Source organism: Lepisosteus platostomus, chromosome 9, assembly GCF_059453375.1.
Source record: "Lepisosteus platostomus isolate fLepPlt1 chromosome 9, fLepPlt1.hap1, whole genome shotgun sequence".
NCBI classification, from domain to species: Eukaryota; Metazoa; Chordata; class Actinopteri; order Semionotiformes; family Lepisosteidae; genus Lepisosteus; species Lepisosteus platostomus.
Window position 1 is genome coordinate 37,302,873 of NC_142619.1, and position 25,260 is coordinate 37,328,132.

General features: G+C 35.4%; 1 protein-coding gene across 2 annotated transcripts in view; it reads right to left on the bottom strand.

Moving 5' to 3' along the window:
* Nucleotides 1-25,260, bottom strand: part of dock4b (dedicator of cytokinesis 4b) — a 159,065-nt gene that overhangs the window by 57,716 nt on the left and 76,089 nt on the right. For both annotated transcript variants that reach the window (XM_088644866.1, XM_088644865.1), the window contains exons 9-22: nt 20,861-20,942; nt 18,582-18,642; nt 18,108-18,240; nt 16,011-16,099; nt 13,095-13,220; nt 9,587-9,711; nt 8,856-9,018; nt 7,821-7,927; nt 6,722-6,875; nt 2,923-3,020; nt 2,746-2,829; nt 2,070-2,170; nt 457-538; nt 13-183 (exon numbers count right to left, since the gene is read on the bottom strand). In XM_088644866.1, the coding sequence (XP_088500992.1) occupies nt 13-183; nt 457-538; nt 2,070-2,170; nt 2,746-2,829; nt 2,923-3,020; nt 6,722-6,875; nt 7,821-7,927; nt 8,856-9,018; nt 9,587-9,711; nt 13,095-13,220; nt 16,011-16,099; nt 18,108-18,240; nt 18,582-18,642; nt 20,861-20,942 (1,576 nt within the window). The remainder of the gene's footprint in view (nt 1-12; nt 184-456; nt 539-2,069; nt 2,171-2,745; nt 2,830-2,922; nt 3,021-6,721; nt 6,876-7,820; nt 7,928-8,855; nt 9,019-9,586; nt 9,712-13,094; nt 13,221-16,010; nt 16,100-18,107; nt 18,241-18,581; nt 18,643-20,860; nt 20,943-25,260) is intronic.

Genomic DNA, 25,260 nt, shown 5'->3' on the forward strand with positions numbered 1-25,260 from the left:
AAAAGAACCCACCTGAGTCTGAGTAATGGGTGTCGACATCTTGCCTTCACGGGACAGAAAGAATCGAATGGACATGAAGAGCTCATGAATACAGCAACGGAACTCCTCCTCGTTCTGACCACCCGTAGCAAGGGCAAAGAGGCGGCGAGACTGAATGATGTATTTAAAGATGTACTCTGTAGCCTAGTGGAAGAAGAAGTCAAGACATGGGAGCATTCGCAAATGTTAAAAAAATCTCAAGATAAACAAGGATAGTTGGATTCAATGTTATGAGCAAAAATGCCAAACCTACTATGGATTAAACTGTATATATTAATAAATATACAATTTAAAAAATATAGGAAAACAGAAGTCCTTTGGGTTATACCTTTATTCATTTTTACATAAACAGCTAAAGTTGGTGAAAATGCAACTACAGTACATGAACACAGCCCACCATCTGAGTTAATTTCTCACCTTAAGCACCTGCTGTATGTGTTCTTGATGTTCAGCTTCTATTATTCGGTCCACATACCATTTTAAAACCTTAATTAGGTCCCTGAAAGTAAACATAATAAGAATACATTTTAAGTATAGTTCTATAAGTGCCAAATTTGAAATAACTGAACAGCTGAACAAAAACGCATTGAATCCTGGGATTGTATTTTTTGTAAGGTCTACAAACCAATCTGAGTACCCTGGCTGTGTGGCAATTTAAAAACCATCTTTCCTCAAGAAACCTAAAGAATGCCATATGCCCTGTCTGAGGGTTGACCAAGGTAATGGTGGTAATGCCATTATTTTCATACAATTAATTCACATTATAATTATCGCTCTGACACAGATCTCTCTCCTTCTTTGTTCCTTTCTCAGGATAGAGGAGCATATTTGTTAAAAATATCCACTATCCTTTGGCAGTTTTTTACAGATGGTGAAGCATGCTGCATATATTTTGTCCTTGGATAATAATGGAAACACAATGTAGGTGAATGAAGAAAAGTTGGACCCAGACTGAGGATGGCAAAGTCATTCAGTCATCATTTTCTTTGAATAGCAATTACACAGAGACAAATATTATAGCATGAATATTAACAGAATAAATGGCAGCTTCACACCATTTCCCTCAGACAATACGTGACTAATAATTATTACAATGATAACTCTGAACTCAAGTTGCATGAACAACTTTATTTTTTATAGATCATATATTCCAAATTGTCTTCAAATATGTACAGTATCAACAAACTAGGAGAGCAACATATCCTCAGGAGAATCCTAATCCTTTGAGGATTTTTTTTATTTTTGCATTATTAGAGATGTTGTATAAAGTATTATGAATACCTTACAAAACTGTTTCTCATTTGTTCATTTTGAATGGCGTAGGAAAATATTCCTCTTGGTAAATTCTTTTTCCACAGTAAATGATTGTGATTGAAATAGAGGTTACAAAAAGCATGGGATTACTGGGAATCATTTTGCAGTGTGCCGGATGAAGAGCAGTTTCGACGCAAGAGTTAAAAGAAGAAAACTTGGCACAGCAGGCCTGGCAGGAAGCATGCATTCCTAGGATACAGACAGTGCACAAGCCTGTACTTATTTGGAGGGCTGGCTCATTATCTCCCTGCGTGTTAGACATATCATCATAATCACACTAACTGGCAAGGACTTTGTCACAGGTGATGAATTCACACTTCGTTTCTCTCATGACTGTGAGCACCGTACGCTCGGCTGTCACATCACCAAGACCACAACCTTCCTCTTTCTACTTTCGACCCCGAGCATCAGACAAAGGGCAATGAAGAAGGTGCTCTGAAATGTTCTCTGTGGGTGAACCAGAGCTAATGCCACTCAGTTCAGTTTTAACTGGGACATTTGTAAAGGAAGAGGGGCAAACTTAAAAACTGGGGAAAATACTGCAGTAATACTGTTTTCTCCATTGTTGTTTTTTGTTATCATGAACTTGTGCTTTAGTTTACTGCCAGTAATGGGTAGCCAGTACAGAGAAAACAGCATATAACTTTATTGGTTACTTGTGAAGCTCTTATTTGAATTAGATTTATATGGAACATGTGATACACTGTTGGCCATACCTGTATGAAAGAGCACCTGCAAAGTGACTCTCAATATAAGTGTCCATGACTGGCTTAAAATGTTGAAATTTGCTGTCCTGCAGCAGATTGATAATATGAACCTGAAAAATAGGACAATCATAACAAAATTTATGCAAAAGGCATGTCAACTTGAGGCAATAAATGACACAAGTGCAGCTTTCCATTTGTACTTGAATTAATAAGTAAATTCAACCAACGCAAATGCATCTAAAATTGCATACAGACTACATTATTATTATAAGTGAAGAACATGCTTATCTCACAGTGTAACGTAGCAAAAGAGTGTAACTCTATAATAATTATAGATCAGAATATTAATTAGAGCGGTAAGAACAAACATCCTTCTAACATTGACATGTAGATGAAACAGCAATGATTAAAATACTGGGGAGGATCTATAACAATCCCAAACTGTAGTGTCTTTATCTCCTAATGAAAAATTTCTCCCATACTTTTCAGTACTTTCCAGACTTCCCAGCTAGATACAGGTAAGAGTAGGACTTTTAAGGCACACATATGTTACTTTACACACACAAGTAATAACAGGAAATGATCCACTATTGATATCGATATTGAGTCATTATGCATAAATGTTTCATTACATTTTATAGACAGTACAATTTGAAAAACAAACCCGGAAAAAAAAGAACCTTACTAAGCAATCAAAAACCTTCAACCCGTATCTCTGAGAATTTTCATCCAAAATTCCAAAAAGTGTATCCAGTGTATCTTGTAAAAACTGTAAAAAAAAAGAAAGTATATTAAATTAAAAAGTTTCTGTATTATACTATAAATGCACACATACATATAGCAAATAAAAACTAAAACCTACCTTGACTATTTCTGAACCATCAATCTCCTTTAGTTTTGACAGGCTGTCAGTGATCCTCTCAGGATGGGCTCTCCACTTAAGAAGATCAAGCATATCACCTGCAAGATAAAGATTTCGCCAAGAGTGAACATTTCCTACTTTTGTGCTGAAAGATATTTATAATCTTAATGGTGTCTGCCATTTTACCGATTGCCACGGATGAACATATTGTTACAGTTCATTCACGGCAATCATTAAAACCAGAATGCTTTTGAAAGTAACTTTTTAGAATTAAGAAAATATATTTAAGCAGATACTTTAATAAATTTATATGTATTATCTAGGCAAGTGATGATTTCCTCCACAATCTGAACATGTTTCCCTTTCCTACTGCAGAAGGCCAACAACTGGACCATTTATAAAAGTCTTCAGCTTTTATTTACCTTTAGTTATCTATGTTTTGATTATTTGAAAACGGTATTTAATTCAGTTCATACAGGTTTTAAGAAGAGCTAAAGTGTAAGCAATACTAACATCGAAAAAGAGCACCACAATTACATGCATTTTTCACTATATGCCTTTATTTCACCTTAAAGCCACTGAGTATGATACATAAAAATTACAGTTGACCTAAAAGAAAATCACCAAACCTCCTGCAAACAAGATTCCTACACATTTACAAATTATACCTACACATTTTTTCTAGATTCTGCCCAATATGTGATACCAAAAGCAAGATCAAGATATCTATATACATACTGTACTTAAGTGCAAAGCTATGGCTGTACACTGGCCTGGAATTAGAATTCTGCTTATATAAACAAGATTCTGTATTTCCACCAAATTCCTTACATTTTGGTTTTTCACTATCTTTCTAATACTGCCCTTTTACAATATAGATTATTCAAGAAAAGTTAATTTTTAGGGCTTTGAAAATTAACTAAATTAATTCAATCCAAGCTGGCCTTTAGATGTCAAGTTTATCTTCTTCCATACAAAACAGAAGGTAAACAAATCTTTTGTCAGTGACATTTCTCTGCTGTGATTTTTCAGTGGCTGGTGCATTTATTTATAGCAGTCACACCCAGAATCCTTGCTGTGTAAGTAAAAAAAAGACACAGCCCATTGCTCCTTTCATACTTTTTCATAATTTGAAGAATTGTTACACAAAGAGGTTTTAAATTTCAGTTATTATTATACCAAAGTTGCAGTATGTTTTCTTATGAAAATGATAAAACAAAGAATAGAAATTTCATTTCTATCACTAGTAAATTAATTTTAAAGTCTCTTATTTTTCATATTAATGCTAACCATATGATTATTGTTATGATTTTTAACTAAGTAATAAAAAAGTACCCATTTTATTGTTGCTTTGTGAAATATTTATAATATCCTTTTGTTACTGTAATTCTTGTGAGTCTCTTCTCCTGCTCCAGAACACTGAAAATGCTTGTATTTGCAGTTCTATTGTACCTCAGGAACATCAAAATGTTCTATGCAATACAACTATGTAAAACAAGCATAATTATAAGCATCGTCACATAACATTTCTATTACTGGTTTTGCGCAGTAAAAAAGTATTCTTCATATTGCACAAGTAGTTAAGTTTGAGTTAAAATGTCTTAAGTGAAAGTGACATCTGACGCAAAAATATATTTTTTTCTCCGTTGCTGAAATAAAAACTATACAAATACAAAATAAGACTTTTTTAACAAGCCAAAGATTAACTGAAAGTAAAAGGTGTAGGACATTCAAAATCCTTTTTATCAAATGACCATACACTATGTGGTGGGTAAGTTAGCGGAAGCTGACTTTCATTAATCCTCAATGACATGGTGGGCGAAAGAGTTTAAATGTGGCAGAAAAAAACACCCTTGAAATGATCAACCCAGACATAGCCGTTAGTAGCCATAATTGATTTACCCATTTTCATAACACTTATTCCTTGCAGTAAACCTTTAACAATTGTTAAAGGAACTGTCAAAGGAGTTTCTCTATAAGGCAACTTCAGTTTTTCAGAACAATCAGACAACATACATTGGTATGAGTATACCAAAAAATAAATGATCTTGCTTCTACATACTACTTATGAAATACAACACTTTTTGAATGACCCTTTTTTGCACACTGAGTATGAAAATATATAGCTTTTTATGCATGATATTTTTAGAAAAATGGAAGTATACAAAATTAAGATATTGAATACTGAATTGGAAATTTGTATTGTCGTGTAGATTAATTGATCATTCATGACTGAACATGATACAGTCAAGTGAAAGACTTAATGGCAACATCATTCATAAAATCAGGATGTTTACTGGGCACTGGAGATGAGATGATGAGCCTATTAAAAGTGTAAATAAGTAAAAACCTAGATAGAAAAACACAGATAGACACAAATATGACCAAAAATGAACAATGAAGCCTTCATATCTTCAGAATGTTGTAGGAATCCCTCAAGAAGGCTTGCTAGCAGTGGAGCCAAGTACTCTGGGATGGATATGTCAGCAGAATGGTACACTAAATCCAGTGGAAAATGGAGGCCCAAGTGTGATGATTCTGGCAGAAGTGTCAAGTTTCTGAATAGATTCATTAGTAGTGATTGATGGCAACCTGACGGGCCAATGCTACACTGATGAGGTTGTGAGTCTTCACTTTCTGCCCCTACTGCAAGCTCATTCTGACAGGACCATTCTCCAGCAGCATTCATGCACATGCTCATGCTGCTTGTGTAACAACGGAAAGACAAGCCTGCGACAGTTATGCCTTGGGTACCCGCCTGCCAGGGAAGAGTCCCATTGAGGTGGGATGATGTTTGGCACTTAGTGCTGACAGACCAGTAAACAAGCCAATCCTAGCTCTAGGAGAGAGATGAGCCAGAATCCCACCAGACAGCACCAGCAAACTGCAATGTGTTGCAAACGAAAAGCTTGCATGGTTTTTCCAGTGATGGCCACACACACTGCTAGCCTGTGAATTTAACAACTGACACCCTGTTGATGACAACAGGCCATCCAGAAAAAGCAGCATAGTCTAGTTACCCATGTCATTTCTGTTCAAATCAGCACACAAGCTACAAAAAATATTATTTACCTAGAAAATATATTTGTGAATACGCTGCACCTGTAAGTGACAAATTTCATTGTCTCCACAGTAAGCAGTTTCACTTATGCTCACTAGTTTCCACAAATAATAGTAATGCCAGCTCATATTGTTTACCAATATAACTGATAAAGCACAAATGAGTGTGTTTAAGTGAATGGTTATTCCAACATTTTGAACATGCATCTTATGCCAAGGGTTACTTACAGTATAATGCTTTCGCTATGGAGTTTCTTCATTAGCAATGTTTGTTATGTACTCACAGGATCCATGCAAATAAATATATAAAAAATATATTTTTGGTCTGCTAATGCTTAAGATGTTCCATATGAAGATATTTGAGATAAATGTTGCTCATATAAAATAATTTAAAGTAATGGACATTTTACATCAAAAGAATAAACAAGCCTTCTTAGCCTATATGATCTAAAGCCCACGTTTGTTTCTCCAGTTGTGTTTTTCATTTCTGTGAAACAGTGTGTTTGAGAATGAAATCCTGCATGCATTATTAATTTCAAGAGTATCAAGAAATGTAAAAAAACTTGACAACAATGACAGAAACATAAATAACACAGGCCTTATTGAAAGCATTCCCATCTAAGCTTCCTATTATGTAACTTGTGTAATTTACCCCTTACCAAGCTGGAAAAAGAGACTTACTTAATCACAGTATAAACTGCTTTAAGAGCATGAGATAAGACAATGCTAATTATTCTACCGTTTTGTGTGAGTTTAGTAGAGCAGAGGAATGATGTGATCCAGAAGGACTCCTTAGTGGTTTTCACAGCTTGATTGTTTCCTGGGAGATTTCCTTTTAAAAAAGGCAGCTTGAGGTAGCGAGCAGAGTCTTGGAGGTTTGCATTTTCTTCACACTGTTAAAAAAAAAACAAGAAAACATCTACTAAGGGGCAAAAGCAAAGACACTTTAATAAAAAGAGCACCCATTAAATACAATGTACGAGTTTGTGGGGAGAAACAACAAATACCCATATATTCTGTGCACACTTGGAGTGTAACAATACTAACTTTCATCTCAGAAGGTTGCATTTTTCAATACTGTTTTTCAAGACTTCTTTAATGCTTTGACTTTCCCAGTACATGTAAGCACGTCTGATGTGAAAAAATTTAAATCGTATGTCATTGGAGTATATGTCTGGAGTACAAACAAGGTGACCTTACATGACCATATAATAAAGAGAATGGGACGTGAACATACTGTAACAATGTCTAAAACATAATATTCTAATCCAGCATACTGTAATATTGTAGGACATAATCTCTGGTTGCCTTATCTTGTTTTCAGGCTTTTACATTTGTCATTTCCTTGTGTGCTCTGGATATACTGTCCTAATTTAAAAGAATTAGGTCATTTCATTGGTGTAAAACTTTACCTCTCTTATATCATGGCCATGTTTCTCTTTTTTGTGTTTGTGGCTAACACTGGTATTTCACCACATTTAATTTCTTCACAAGACTAGAAAGGAGAGATTTTCAACCCCGTATCGAGTTACTTCACTTCCCCACTTCAGATTGCTGTGGGCAGACTGATTTGAAATGTACCCACGAAGCTCAACAAAATCCTACAGTGGGGATAAAGAGGAATGGAACTTCAATATAGCATCAGCGGGATGCTAGATGTGTTGCACAATGTGAGAAAAAAAGGGGGCGGTTTAAAAAAAACAAACTTTTGCTGGACAGAAAATGATAACAGTTAAGTAGCTGCCACCAGAGGTCATCCTTTTTTCTGTAAACCAGCTCCTCTCTCTAAAGACTTTTCCTGTGCAGTACTGTGATTTAGTGCGGAATTGTATTTCTACCTTGTGAACAATGAGTTCATGAGTGCCGTCTGGCAAGGTCCTGCCATCTTCCTGCATCAGCGGAACAAAGGAAAACCCAAACAGCTTCTTTTCACCCTTCTCTTTTGCTGGTCACAAAAGAAAAGAATGAGCATATTCTTAGATCATTTATACCAGATGCCTGCAAGAAGGAAAGACTAAACAAAAAGGCAAGGATTTTCACCTTAAAGGAGATGTTTAACGTTAAATGCATTCTATTAATAACACATTCCAAAATTATTTTTACAAAGTGTGACCTAATAATCCTACTTTATTCTATCAAGGAGCATTTTCAAAACAATAATCAATAGTAAAATGCAAATAGTAAACCTACAGTATACACCCACTGTATGGGATTTTTTTTTATCTTGACTGACAGATTGACTGAAAATATGCAGTACTACCCATTTCTCTCTACCCATCTATCCATAAACTATAAAATTAGTAATGAGACATGATCCCTTTCTTTGCCTGGGTGTACAGCTATCCATTCTAGGATTCCAGAATGCAAAAAGAAGAGACAGACATCCCATTGACAACACCCAGACAGTGATTCATCCTGCACTCATCACAGAACATGTAGAGGACACCCAGCCCCTCCACACAGACACTTTTTTTGATTTACCAATTGTGTAACACTTTTAATGAACTGAAAAGAGAAGTGACTTCACTCTGCCTGTGGACAAATGTTTAAGGCTAAAATCACCACTAGAGTGATTTTAACCACAATAGCTGTAGGACGATGCAGATATAAATCAACAGGAATTTCCAGGTCATTTTTGGGTGGCCAAGGATGACTCCTGTCACTTCTCTGTTTAAATGCTTCTTGTATGAAATGGATCAAGTGTGTCACACCTTGTGCTTGAAAGTTTGCATGCGCAAATAACACATTGATAATAGGTGATAGAGTTAATATTTACTGTATAGTGGGTGCACACAAAATGATGCAAATTATGAATAGTGTGAGGATGAGGACATGTCATACAGGTGAGGTAGGAGAACAAACACTGTGCTTACTGGAGCAGTGTCTGAACTCGAAGCGCACGTGCGAACCCCGAAACTTGTCCACAGGAATAGGCAGCTTGATCTGCTCGGCCCATCTGGGGCTGTTGTTGTGGTAAAGCACAAATGAGTGATACTCATCACCTGCTGGTTCTCCAGAGCCTGATGAGACGTAGTTCTGCATAAGGGGAAGAAAACAGATCAGGCAGGGGATTAATATGTGAAAGACAGGAGTTTAACTTTCTTCTTTTGTCTCAGAGACAAGGACCTGAAAGCAGTTCTATGACCTATTTTTGTAGTTTAGGTAATGCTCTCAGAGGAAACTGTGTATTTTTTGCCTCCGACACAAAAGTTCAAAATGTGTCATGGAAACTTGTCGTAGTATGCTCTGAATAGCCACATGCTATATCAAGAACCACTTGACAGTCTGATGAACAATCCCAGCGTGACTTCTGCATACAAAGTTCAAGTACAGTGCGTTTTGTTTCTCCTGTAAAATTGATGACAGACACTTTCTGTTGGGTTTTTTTGATGAAAAATAATGTAAAAATACTTTCGTACAACCATTTTCAAAGAATAAAAGGAACAGGGGTTGTACACTGTAATATACTGTATGTTTGTTTAAATTGTAAACGACAACCATTCCACTAAGATATTAAGATTTAATATACTGCATTGCTTTCCTTTTTTAGCAAGTATTTATTTTTGGTACAGTAATATTAAGAAAATAACAAGACATGTCTTACCTTCAGAATCTGCCCATCACTTTCAAGCAAATAAACTGTGATCTCAACATTTCTTGCCACACTTTTACCTCCTTTTTCAAACTCGCCTTTTTCCAAAGTGATATACAAATCATTCCTCATCTCCCCTGCAAAAGTGTAACAGCAGTGAGTTCATGAGCACTTTTAGAAGAAGAATACTGTATAAATGTGTAATTGACTGAAATAGTGATAGTAGAAACTAGTTAGATTTAAGAGGTAAATACTACATACAGTATATAAACATTTATAGTATATAATAAACTATAGATTAACTGAACTGGTCATGTAAATACAGTATGGACAACCAATTACATAGAGAAATTATTTCACGAAAGTCAATACAAATTTTAAAGTGGCATTGACACTTTTTCTGAAACTAAATTTTGTGATTAAAAGTTTAAATTCTGAAAAAAATGATAATAAAGCTAAACTGTTCAGCAGTAAGATCAGTAGTCAAATTTTCTGTCTTCTGCTACCCAAGAACATAGATAAAATTCCTGCTTCCTGATTCATGACCAAAAAATAAAATAATAAAAATAAAAAGGTATTTTAAGTTTACTTTGCTTTATTTTGATTTGGGAGGCCATTTAGAATCATTTGGGCTCAAGTCAAACACTTTCATGTTTTTGTTTTCACTATTCCAATATGTTAGGAACACTGCAGACACAGTTTCCAGCAATTCTTACATTGATTGCCATAGTCTAGTCTCAGCATAATCCTCCTGAAATGGTTAACTGTTCTTTTCTGTTGCCAAAACTAAAATAAAACATTAGGTGTTGTGCTGGTGTGGACCACCAGCAAATAAAAATAAAATTATTTTAAAGAAACATCCCTTGTACACATCTTTTTAACATAATACAGACTTTCAACAAAGGATAAGTCACATTTGTGAACCTTGCACCTCTTAGGTTCTTATGTAAGCTGCAATTCAAATGATACACCATACAGTAGGTGTAAGCACAAAGACACTACGCACTCAATGGACAGAAAAAAAAAGCTTTTTCATAAAATATTTTTGGCTAGTAATAAACATCAGAAAAGCAAAGATCACATCCATCTTTCCAATTCAGGGTTGTTGGAGGACCAGAACCTACCCTGGCAAGCAATGGACACAAGGCAGGGTACTCCATGGAAGGGATGCCAGTCCACCACAGGGCATATATACTGTACAGACATGCAAAATCTCACACCTATGGTCAATTTTTTCAAATGCCAATTAGCCTTTCAACATATTTGTGGTCTTTGGGTGGAAAACGGAGCATGCAGAGGAAACCCACATGAACACAGGGAAAGCATACAAACTCCACGCCGGTAGTAAGTACCAACATCCAGAATTGAACTCGGGACCCCAGTGGTGCAATGCTAACCACTGCGAGACTGTGCCACCCTCAAAGATCACATTTCTGGTTAATTTAACATTTGCATCAAATACTACATTACGAAAGTTACAGTTTTTAGTTATTGAAATCACTACTTCCAGTTGTTTTAGAACTGCTAATGCACTGCATGGACTTGAAGGGAAGTTTGTGACAATGATGAAGATCAATGAGTTGCCAAAATTCTCCACCTTTCTGAGCCTCTTCCTTTAGTCTAGTCAGCAGGTGTTTCCTCTGCCTTGTTCTCCACGCCTTTAAACTGGCAAGTGACCGCAAATCAACTCTGCATGCAATGTGACCCACAAAGGAACACCAGCTTGACGATCCCTACCGTGAGATTCTGCCAGAGCAACATAAAAAAACTTGTTTTGCAATCAGCTATTGCTCTGTTCAGTGGGTTCAACAATGTGAAGCAATTACCTAAAATGCTTCAAATGTTTCTAAATTTTGCCATCCTAACAAGTAAAATGTGGTCTAGATAGTTTGGGGATCATGTTTTACATTGAACTGGCATGCCTACCATGATGAAACACTACTTTCTGCATAATTGTCCTTTCAGTTTCATGAGCAGTGGGACAAAAGGTGATCTGATAACAGTGATGGTCTTACGCAAGAAAGCTTAATGCAGTACTTTTGTATTGATTCAAAAAGAAAAAAAGATTAAAAAGTAAAAACAGAACTCCAGGCATTCTATTTCCCTTCTGTTTCTGTTTGCTTCTAGAACAAACACACAGTGCCAATTAAAATAAATATATGGTGTGAAAACCACTGCAGTTAATTGTTAAGAATGCTATTGAAATGCTTGCACTGGTTTTCTTTGAAGAAGGAAGGAAAGATCTCAAGCTCTGTACAGGAAACAAGCCAGTCACGCAGATATAAGGGCTTTTATAAATAGCATTTTTGACAAGCATAACAATGAAGCAACATGTTTCGCATTCACCAGAAGACTGGTCTTCTTCTTTTACCACCAGTAAAAAAGACATTACAGGTGGAAGGTGACTGTTAGAGCAGTCATGGAAACAACTGGTGCAACTGCACTCTAACAGCCAAAAGAAAAGCAAACTGAGATTGCATGTAATGGCTTTTTCTTGTAACACATTTTAACATTTATTTTATACAGTACATAGCATCTAATTATCTGCTTTTTCACTATAAAAATCCATACAGTAAGTCTTTGGAATATGGCAATTTGAAATGGAATGAGAAGAATTGGGATCATGCATTTATTAATAGCTTTTGCACCTTTTGAATTAAATTTTTCACAGTATCTCAGTAATAACAATACACTTTTTACCAGTATTATATGCAAATGATGACCTCATTCATGCAGCCAAATACCTTCTGTCCAGAGATTAGCTATAACAGCTACAGTATAACCATTTCATTTTACTTTTATAAAAACAACTACTGAATTTCTTGGGAAAGGTAAAGGTGAATGTCATTTAATATCAAAAGTTATTCAAAATATTTAGAATTGCAATATATAATAAAATTCACACATAAAAAACTTAGAAAAATTTAAAGGGTATGAAAAATGTAAAGGGTATAAAATAACTATCAGATAAGTATTTGGATGCTGCTCTTGTACGTTTTAACCAATCCAAAACATTTAAGGAAAAACTCTGCAAGTCTACAGGTGTTACCTAAATTGTGGTAAAAGCAAGGAAGGGATTATTTGACTGCACTATAACCCTGATTATGGGTTTCATCACTTTCCATCAGAAATTATTATAGTTCATTATAGTATAATGCCAAACCATAGAGAATGATGTATAAGATTTTTGTCAGGATGTTCACAAACATCATAAGATGTCTGAGGCAGTGTTATGCATTTATTTACTGTAGTTAATACTCAACATCCTTGTAAGTTAAAACTCAAAGCAGAGCATATTGAAAAGGAAAGGCAAAGCATTCTGCTGGACTTTACTAAACTAAATTATCCTAGTGAAATCAATTTCTGAAATAGACACAATATTATCTGATTAACTAATTGTCCTATTTTTATTTTCTGTAATAGAAAGGCCCCATTTTAAAGTTCATATTGAAGCCTGATAGCACTCTCTTATTATATTGAAGTGTCTGAGATGCTGGTCTAGAGATCACTTAATTCCCACCTGGCATTATAATGTCTGAGAAGCCCAGTTTCTTTGTTATGGCCACACCACGGGTGAATAGCACCATGTATTCTCTTCTGATCTGCTCAATGTCTCCATGAAGCAGCTGAAGAGAAACTGCAAGACCTGCAAAAAAAAGGACATAACAATACTGAAGCCAAAATAAAGCTATTCACAAGTCTTAAAAGTCCTACTAGATTTGAACTCATTTTAGAATTGGCTTGCTGCATATCAATTTCATGGACTGTCTTTAACTGACTTTGTACGTTCTGTGGTTCAGATTGGGTGTCCATCCAATGCAGAAATGTGAGATCTTTAAAAATCACCAAACAAAATCCCATGACTTATTCTAATGTTTAAATGTAGCAGTTACTATCATTTATAATAGTTCTAATAAGATTAATTAGATAAACGTGAGGCAAGTGTGCTTTTCTAGCATTGCTACGTACAATCAGAAATACAGTATACTGTACATGTTTTGTATTTGAACATGAGGTTATGCAAGTCTGTGCCAAGACAGACAAGGTTGCTGTTTTTTGCAAAACAATATGCAGACACTGGAAATATAACTGAAAATATAGTGGTCAATGCTCTTTAAAGTTATATAAAAAAGTTTATAGTTTTATATAATAAATAGTGAATTAACAGTTTTGTGAAAATGGAAGCAACTTTTCCAATCCCTTCCAGCTCTTTTAGTTTTAATTCGCATTATTTGAGCTGTTTCAGGTTGTGAGCACAGCAGCTGTGGTCAGACCAACTGTTCAAGGACACGTGCACTCTGTAGTGTGGGTTAATTTCAGGTATGCAGCCGGACGCTAGTCCAGCAGGAAACACAAGCCCACAGAATGCAGAAAGAAACAGCAAAATCTAGCAATCAGAATATTTAAGCTACTAAAACCACAGAATCAACAGAGAAAAAAAAGCTCCTGTCAGGCCTCAGAATTGACTTCTCTACTGAAAACATGCATTCTGGATAGTATTCTTGCATCTTACATGTAAAGTGTAAGTAATTTGGTTATATTGCCAACACTTAATCTGTGTAATTATGTACAGATAAAGACTTGAACCTTGCAAGTCTGCACTACTGTAGACAAAAATACATTTTTTATTGTTTTGATTATGCACACTGCAGCAAAGACATTTTTTATTAATCGTTTTCAATCAAACTGCCTTTTATTTGAAAATAAAATTTTCCTCTCTCCATCTCATTCAATTGTATATTTTTGTATTAATCTATCAATTGATTCCTAGCTCCCTCTACAGATTTATACTTATCTCCAGAACATTTTATCTGGAGATAATTTCTATTATAACTGCTTATTTTAATTATTGTAACTACTTCAAGGCATCTTATAGCAATTACTTTCTGAATCTCTACAATGATTTGTTCTGCCTTTCCTTTGTATGAGTGAGATTGCAAAATTAATAAAAAGCTGCAAGTTTGGCACTTTGTACAGTTGCAAATATCTAGTTATCTACTCTACTTCTTTTAAATGAAATAAAGAATAATACAAATCAAGCCCATTAATTTTCTAAATTAGTTTTTCTTGAGAATATTTCCACCAATGCTAATAACTGAAATGTAATGATCTATTTTTTTATTCTGCAAAATTATGAAGCTTAATACTTTACTGGTCTGAACACATTCTATTTCATTTTATAATTTAATTTTAGGAGCACATTACTCAAAGATGAAATGAAAGAATCATCACAGGGTGCATAATATTGAAGGAGACAAACCATGTAATGCACAAAAATAATTTTGTGACAGGACACAAAATTATTTTTTTCCACTTGTAAAAATGACTATAAAATTGCAGAAAGTAACTTGCTATTTATATTGGTAATTAAACACACTTTTCCAAAAATATTATGCAAGTATTCAATGATTAGATTAAAACACCTACTAAGTGACATCACACTCCACTTATATATATTTCTTGGACTATATGAGTAGTGATTACTATCATCACAGCTACATTAAATTTAAAAATTTAAAAATTAAATATTAAATTTAAAACAAACATGTTTTTATTCTGCTTATTTTAAAAGATACATTTTGTTTCTCTATAAATTAAACATAAAACGTACTGTAACAAACCAATATAATTTTTAATCATGTATATGTCTGTTGTTTTATCATGTTATAGTGTTTATGAAGGAGTTATGACATTATGTTAGTCATATTCAAGTTAAGCATTACTAATCTTTATTAATATACTGTATATATGATTGATTAATTTTACTGTAATTTGAATAGTAATATAATACAAAATATATATATAATTTCATATTTTGCAAAGATTCATGATCATTATGACTCACTGGTTTTTGCTAATAAAAGATCATTTAAAAAAAGGTAAAGGACAAAAAAGTCCATTTAAAACATCTGAAACACAATAATTTGTGATCACTGGAAACTGTTCAGGATTCTTATTTCAGATGTTAAATCTATCAACATGAATGCATTTATTTTTATTTATATCAGTAAAAGAGATACAGAAATATGAGAGAAAATGTCTTTCTTTTCTGATGATGAATTTAAAAATGAATAAAATGTGTATGTTAAAAAATTCTTAAAAACTGTTTCAGCATTTCACAAAAAGCTGTACAGTAGGTAACCTCACTTCATGCTGATGACATTACAGAGAACCAGATGGCAGGTTCTGATTTCACGACACCATAACTTTAGTGTACTTTTCTACAGTAATAATCTGTGCTGTTAGCAAGCAAAAACCTTTGACATTAAATCTGCCTATGAAGTGTCCTGCCCACAGCAGGTTGAAAAGAATGCCTACTTCTTAAGCAAGAGCAATCACTTACTAGGTAGCTTTGTCCACCCTAGGAAAATTCTCAAAACATATGCATGATAGCCTGCCTTTAATTTTCAAAAACGTAAGGAAAGACAAAACTTACCAGTATTGGAGCCAGAGAGGTTGTATCTAGCATTGACTTTCTTAATTATATTTTCATGTATTTGATACCATTCACTTTCAGTGTTGCACCTGTTAAAATACATTTCAAATATTGTAAAGATTAAAGCAAGTCCAAGGATGTCATATTTAACAATATGTAAATTTGGATACACAGCCTCAGAAGATCATGAATCAAGCCTATAACTGAAAAAGATACATGTCAGGAACAGACTGTATGTAAAGCAAATCTTTACAGCTTATCATTAAAGTTCTAAAATTTACAATGTAATCTTATAATTGAACCAAGAGCTCCTTTTGAAACTATAAACATACAAACTGATGTAATATCAATTCAAAATTGCCACAACGTGGGCCTGAAAAAATATTACAAAAGCTAGTTTTTGACATTAATGTACTGTATGCAAGTCAAAAGCTTTAAGCCTTCTGATCATAGTGCAAAATGTGCTGTGATGCTATTTGATAAATCCCTCTTCTCATTTGAGATTAATAAAAATTAAGGTTTTAAAATAGTTAACTTTTTTACTTTGAAGATGGTTTCTGTACAAAACAGTGCCATTTAGGGTCATATTATGTTAACCATAACTGTGAATATAACATAACTGTGAAGGTAAAAATATTAAACTGTTTAGAAGACAATAAGTATATAGACCTGTGGCTGAGGTTACATGAGGTGTTATTACTGATGGATGTTACGCTGACCTAAATTCAGAATGTCTTGCGTTCCCTACAGTAGCTCCAGTAAGTAAAGCCATTTTATGTTATATACAATTATCTAATTACAGGATATAAAGCACATTGACTTAAAAGACAGTTTCAATAAAGGAAAAACCTTCTTAAACATTTTTCTGAAGCATACATGAGAGAAAACATCATAATTATAACTACAGTACTACTACAATACACTAAAATAAAATACTCGATATAATTAAAAACACTAAATTGCTTGAAGACATGTATTTCCTCTCAAACATGAATGGGGTGAAATTACTGAGATCTTACATTTACAGTACTGTCACAATCTCTCAAATAATCAGATTATTAATAAAACAATAGCTGCTTATATGATTCTACACCTTTGAAAAATGACTGTTAAGACTGGTGACAGGACACACAGGAGGGCATTCAATCTATATTTCTCAATACATTGTAACTGCACCTGTTTATTTTTACAATGTAGCTAAAGACAGCTTTATCTCCAAGCTATATATAGAATTGGGGGCTATCCAAACATAGCAAGAGGGGATTTCATTCTGTGTTTCAGTGCCAGTTCTCACAGTTCCTTTATGAGTGATCTCCAGCAAACAATACGTATACTGTATATACATATTTATATACTGTATATATGTTAATTACAAAAGACACAAATAAAATGGTACGCTTCTGTGTAATGTGGACACTACATGTGTATGTCCCCTGTTGATTGGAGCTGGCTAACAGACTAGTGTTTAAAAAACAGAGCAACACTTTATTCTCTCAGACATGCTGTGGTGCAACATTGACGTCAGCATGTTTAGCTCTATAACAGGGACATTTATCAGAAAAAAAGACATGCAAATTTATAATGTAAAATGTAAGCTACAGAGGGGGATTCAACAGCCCTAGTCCTGGAAAATCACAATTTAGCAGGTTTCATAGGGCACTCTTGAATGGTCAATTTGTAAAGACTTGGGACAGGTGAATGCATCTGTATTTAGAAAATCAACTGATTCAATTAAATTAGGAATGACCTACTGTGGGTCTAGTAGTCTTTGACTGCAAGAAGGTGACAATATTTTATTTATTTAATTATCTCTAAGCTATTGTACAAATTACCTCCTCAAATGGACAAAATGAAAGTAATCCAAGTGTTTAGAAATTGATGATTTGAGGATAACACATAAAGCCTCCTGGATTGTGACTCTCCAGGACCAGGATCAGGGCTGGGAATGGGTCAATATTTACAATATTTAAATTATCTTTTAGTGTTACCAGGTTAGCAGCTGGCACATCTAAAGCGAATCTGATCCATTCCAGTAGGTCATAGTGATCAGTAACACATGGCCCACAACATGCACACTGATGCCACACATGAACTTACGTGTAAACTTTCAAAATGTGATCATCTTTAGAGTCCGTAGTTAAGAGGTCAGCTATGCTGATCACTGCGCAGCCAAAGGGCCGTCTGTACTGCACGTTGCTCACATTCTTCTTCTCCCCTGCCCCCATTCGCCCTGCAGAAAATCCAGAACAAGACACATGCCTTGATCTTCAAGAAGAACTGAGGTGCGAACGGTGAAACAGAGATGTTTTATGGACCACCTAAATGAGGCTAAAGCAGCCTAGTTAGTATATATAGCAATAGAGAACAAAAAATAAATATATTGAATGGAGTATACTGTACATATGAATGACGTAAACAGATTATTATACTTCATATAATTGACTATACAGATCAATTATATGCACACAATATCATATGCAGCAGGCAAAAAGGGAATAAATCCCACGGGCATCCTAGCTTTAGGCTGACACTGACAGAATTAATCATCTTTATAGTGCAGCAGGATCTTACCTATTCTTATAATGTGAACTGTAATATACACATCTTTTCGTATATCACTGCTCCCCAAATCCTGCAAAAAGATCAAGTCAATTAATGTTCCTGGCAAATACAAATACAAATACAAAATTCAAATTCAAATGAAGCCAGAAGTGGATAATGACAGTAGGATAGTGGTGATTGTCAGATCAGAACCAAGAAATAGGCTAAAAGTAACTAGTAAATACCCATGTAAAATGCTTCAGACTCTCAGATGAGCTAGAATGCACTGGGTTCTGTTCAATCATTCTTGCCACCTTACTTTAGCAATAATGCCCATTATATGCAGTATTCTCTGCAAACTAATCATACAGTGCCTTGCGAAAGTATTCGGCCCCCTTGAACTTTTCAACCTTTTGCCACATTTCAGGCTTCAAACATAAAGATATAAATTTTTTATTTTATGTGAAGAATCACCAACAAGTGGGACACAATTGTGAAGTGGAACAAAATCTATTGGATTTTTGAAACTTTTTTAACTAATAAAAAAATGAAAAGTGGGGCGTGCAAAATTATTCGGCCCCGTTGCGTTAATACTTTGTAGAGCCACCTTTTGCTGCGATTACAGCTGCAAGTCGCTTGGGGTATGTCTCTATCAGTTTTGCACATCGAGAGACTGAAATTCTTGCCCATTCTTCCTTGCAAAACAGCTCGAGCTCAGTGAGGTTGGATGGAGAGCGTTTGTGAACAGCAGTTTTCAGCTCTTTCCACAGATTCTCGATTGGATTCAGGTCTGGACTTTGACTTGGCCATTCAAACACCTGGATACGTTTATTTGTGAACCATTCCTTTGTAGATTTTGCTGTATGTTTGGGATCATTGTCTTGTTGGAAGATAAATCTCCGTCCCAGTTTCAGGTCTTTTGCAGACTCCAACAGGTTTTCATCCAGAATGGTCCTGTATTTGGCTGCATCCATCTTCCCCTCAATTTTAACCATCTTCCCTGTCCCTGCTGAAGAAAAGCAGGCCCAAACCATGATGCTGCCACCACCATGTTTGAGAGTGGGGATGGTGTGTTGAGGGTGATGAGCTGTGTTGCTTTTACGCCAAACATATCGTTTTGCATTGTGGCCAAAAAGTTCGATTTTGGTTTCATCTGATCAGAGCACCTTCTTCCACATGTTTGGGGTGTCTCCCAGGTGGCTTGTGGCAAACTTTAGACGAGACTTTTTATGTATATCTTTGAGAAATGGCTTTCTTCTTGCCACTCTTCCATAAAGGCCAGATTTGTGCAGTGTAAGACTGATTGTTGTCCTATGGACAGACTCTCCCACCTCAGCTGTAGTTCTCTGCAGTTCATCCAGAGTGATCATGGGCCTCTTGGCTGCATCTCTGATCAGTCTTCTCCTTGTCTGAGCTGAAAGTTTAGAGGGACGGCCAGGTCTTGGTAGATTTGCAGTGGTCTGATACTCCTTCCATTTCAAGATGATCGCTTGCACAGTGCTCCTTGGGATGTTTGAAGCTTGGGAAATCTTTTTGTATCCAAATCCGGCTTTAAACTTCTCCACAACAGTATTACGGACCTGCCTGGTGTGTTCCTTGGTCTTCATGATGCTCTCTGCGCTTTCAACAGAACCTTGAGACTATCACAGAGCAGGTGCATTTATACAGAGACTTGATTACACACAGGTGGATTCTATTTATCACCATCAGTCATTTAGGACAACATTGGATCATTCAGAGATCCTCGCTGAACTTCTGGAGTGAGTTTGCTGCACTGAAAGTAAAGGGGCCGAATAATTTTGCACGCCCCACTTTTCATTTTTTTATTAGTTAAAAAAGTTTCAAAAATCCAATAGATTTCGTTCCACTTCACAATTGTGTCCCACTTGTTGGTGATTCTTCACATAAAATAAAAAATTTATATCTTTATGTTTGAAGCCTGAAATGTGGCAAAAGGTTGAAAAGTTCAAGGGGGCCGAATACTTTCGCAAGGCACTGTACATACCTAAAATTATTCTATAGAAGCCTAAACACTGATGGCTAATGAAAGATGAAGATATTTCTGAAAGGGTAGAAAATTAAAAACTAATATCTGTTAATAAGGTCATTTACTGAATTTGTTCACTAAAATGTATTCAAAATCCCCATATATGGTGTGTATAAAAACACTGTGTGTTAGGAATACTGTATATTTCAACCTCAGAAAATCTGTCAGAGGAAAGTCATTAAAAAGTCAAAATGAATGGCTAACTTCTGGACCAAATGGAATGCTCATACAAATGTTTACATTTCGGTGGTAAAACACTTACTACAAAAAGAGTACACTGTCTTTCAGTTTTCTCTGGAGATTTTGGTAAACCATTCTTATTCAGCCTCACAAAGAATCTTTCACTGCAAGAAAAAGAACAGAATTCTAATTAATGTTTGTAAGAGAACAGCAGCACGATACTTTCCAGTTTGTTTCATTATTCAACAAGATGTGAAGAGAAAACCCCATGACAGAAAATTTGAACACCTATTCAGTTCAGTTTACTACCACAGTAAGTTAATATTGATTTCTACTTTTGCTACAAAAACACTAAAAATCTATTTTAGAATCTTTGATGTTGAACTATTTTATTTTAATCAAATGAAACCCTTCTGCAACCATGATGTCTCCACATGACCTCTCTTTATCACTAAAATACCATTTTAAGACAATGGATTAATCTAAAAAATACTGATTCTGAATTCAGTTTATTACAGTGTAAGACTGACATTTTTTAGAAATTACTTGCACTTGCAAAGGGAGGCTTAAACTACATTTTGAAAATGGACTAAACAAAACGTCCCAATATAATGGCTTATAATTTCACAAAGCCCAATCCCATTATTTACATGGCAATCAACTATCATTATTACTACTTGGAAGATTATGAAAAAGAAAACTTCACCAGTTTATCTTTCTTGGTGCAGTATATGAATATGGGTAGTATCTTATTTCATGCTTCCACTAGTAGATATGATCAAAAACTACTGATTTTGTAGTGTTAAGCTTCCAAGCTGAATAAAAGGAAGTTTGTGGTTTGAGGGTACAGAGAAGCTCATTCCATGTTGCGATTGTTCTGCTGACTGCAGAACAGAGGGGTAATCCAGTTACGTGACTTTCACAGTTGCAAGATAAATCCTGTAAAGTATCATCATCAGAACAATGGCAGTCTTTTGCTTAACAACGATCCAGCAGTACTGGTGTAGCCAGTTCCAGAAAATACCTTAGCATTAAGCTGTGCAGCACGTCAAAGACTAATTAACACTGCATTGCTGAAATCTTTGTCTCCAATTAACACAGCCCCTATGCACAAAGGCTCATTGCACCCGAGTACTTAGCTGCTTGTTGATGATCAGGGTCTTTCAGACATTTTTTTAAATTATCTGGCAGTGTATTAGCATATTGATATTTATCCACATTTCAAATATAATCTCCAAACTTTGTGGAAAAATGTGTTATTGTTTGCAGTTCTAATTGCGTCTAAGATTCTTTTCAATCATTTCCTGTCACGGTAATATTAATTCTTCAATTCATACAAAAATTAGTTTACACGTATTGAACTTCAAAGTGTGATTTGCAAGGCTCTCAAGGGTAACAAAGACAAATAGAAATGAGTTATTTCAGCTTCTCTAGAGATGCAACAGTGGAAATGAATCTCCTGCTTGATGAGCAGAAACCCCCCCCGCCCCCCAACTTGAATAAAGAGCAGTGCCGTAGCATGTACAAAGTATTACTTGAGCACTGCATCACAGGGCAGTCCTAATCTACGTTCCTCTGCAAAACTGCACATAAATCAAAGCCTTTTGACTATCTGTTGTGTTACATGAATATAAGATGAATAATGTAATTATTGAGCTGTCCGCAGTGAAGATAAACAGACTTCCAAAGTATCCAAGTACATTATCGTGCAGTGTTGTGTCAAGATGCACTGACAGGACAAGCACAGGCTAGTTGCATGGGTAATACATTACTGCCTTGTTTAATTTGACCAACAATGTGATGAGATAATGTTTACTTTCATGGAGGGGCAAAGAACTCAACATGATTGAACACTGACACCTCCACAGAAGACAGCCAAATATTAGAACTGAACAAATGAATTTTGCCTGGGTAACATTTTCAGCCTGCTTTTGTTGTGCCTTTCGTTTTATTTTAATCTCCAGCAGCTGCGGTGGTTGAAAAGGGTTCATATAGGCGGCAGAGGCTCTACTGGCTTGGTGATGAATCTGAGAGTTCAACCTCCAGCTGGTGTAACTGAAGCCCAGACAAAAGTCAAAATATAATTAGTTGACTCTGTGCCAAAAGGAGAGAACTTGTGCCATGCCTGGAAATATGCCATCTGAATTAGCTCTGTATCCTGATAGATGAGAGACGTGGACACCCACCAAGAAGATAAACCACAATAAACCCTAATCTGAAATACGAGCACAATGAGAGTGGATTTGAGAGTGATAATGCTTTATGCAGCCTCCCACAGTAAGTAATTAGATGAGGCCAGATAAAATACCATGTCTACTGTATGTACTGTAGTATAATTTATGGAAAGCTAGCATATTGAAAGAAGTCTCTTGTAAATAGGTTTTGCTTCTAGAGTAGTTATATGAAAGTTACATAAAGCACAGGGAAAATACATTTTTATGCAGTAGCTAATTAACATTTCTGATTTTAAAAACATCTGTTTTTTAAACACATTCTTAAAAACTAAAAAATCACTTTATTTGAATCTCATCAAGACATAACTGCACATTTCTAGGCACATTTTAAGAAACAATTTTGCAATGTAACAATTTACAAATGCTGCTGTTCTACATGGTTTTGCTAATTTTAGTATGTGAAGATGAAGTATGTGAAGGACTGGATTATATCCCTGGATCAATCACCAATTAGCAACCAAATGAGCTGGGTGAGCCAAATGGCCACATCTCAGTTGCAACGTTGCGTCTTTTTTCCTTGCAACGATGCTTGCAGGCTCTTCTAATGTAGTCCAACATTCACAGATTTAAATGCATCCATTTAAATTTAAATAAAGCACATTTAATTAGGATATTACTTAAATATTTATTGAAATAATTAAGTATCTTACATAAGAATAAGTTATTTTATAAAGAAAAATTTAAAAAATATTAAAATAAATACACAGTTGTGTGGGTAAAGATGTATGATTTCATCCGCTAATATTAGATCAAATGTACCACATGCCTGTCAGGAAGGAAGATATCTGACCAGACTGAAACACAGAAATGAAACAGAAGTCAGAAATAAATATTCTCTAAGGAAAAAAGAAAAGTTTAACAATATAACGATTGCTGCACTAATCCACTAGTACTTTTTATGGACTATGAATGCAATGTTTACCTCACAGCAAGACAAGTCTTATCTAAATCTTTTAGAGATAAATTTGCATTCAAATGTACATGATCAAAACCATCTTTTTAAGTGGTTTCTTATATGTGGAGGCTGTTCGACCATCCACAAATTTTCTGTACCCCTTTCTTCTAAAATGAAATGCCTGGATGAGTCAGAGTGCAATCAGACAGAGGGAACAAGGAAGGACAACACCCTCCATATGAGGCTTGTCCATCGCAGTGCATATACTCACAGTACTTAAGGTGGGCAGGGTGAATTAGCAATTAATGCCTCGGGACTGTAAGAAGCAACCAGAGATAGAAAATCCCACATGGACATTACAAAAACATGACAACTCCACAGTCTCTGGAACTGAACACAGGACCCAAGAGCTGTGAGGAAGCAAGAAGTTACTGAACTGTGGGGGACATTTAGTTCAGCAGTCACGATACCACTAGGTGTTTCTGATCCATCTGAACTACGAAATCGATCGTGTCAATGAAATAATATGTCAAACTTGTTGAGGTTTTGTGACGGGTGGTCTCCCAGATTGTGGCTTGTGTTTGACCCTTTTCAAAAAACCACACAACTGTGGTAAATCAAGCTGAAGATTTCTTTAACGAAATAAAAGAAAGGAGGACAGACTAGCTAACATTTAGTTAGCCCACTTCTCACTCACTTTCCTAAGTACAGCAACAGACATCTATGCTTGACGATGAACAAAACTTTCATACAAAAACACACATTTATGATCTATGATTGGATGGTAAAAGCTTGTTACTATATGAGGTGTAAACAAGGTCAGAAAGTAAGGTGGTTAGATCAGCCTTGGGCAATTAATCAAGACCCCTAATTAGCCAAGACTCCTGTTCCTTTTCATGTTGGCTAAGTCAAGCATAGGATACATGAGGTACACCTCCATTTGAGAGACCTTTAAGAACCTGGTGGTAATGCACAAAACAGTAAAACAGTACTTGAGGGTTTAATTGTTAACTCATAACAGACACAGGTTCATTCACTTGTCACTAACATGTGCGATTTGCTGTAACATCTTGTAAGGTTAGAAGTTGCTTGCTATGTTCAGCAAGCAACAGTGGATTGGACTCAATCCAATCTCCACCACACTGATTTATTCACAAAGGTATTGTTCTGTCGAAGCAGGTCATATCGGTTTCATCATTTATCTTCAGGCTTCACATTAAACAGGTTAGATTAACTCATGGCCTGTACCAAATCAACCCTCTCACTAATGAGATGACAGTAATCTGTGATGAGGCAGCAACTGTGAAATGTACTTGAGTTTATCATGGTCAGTCAGGAATGATCAATTAATCA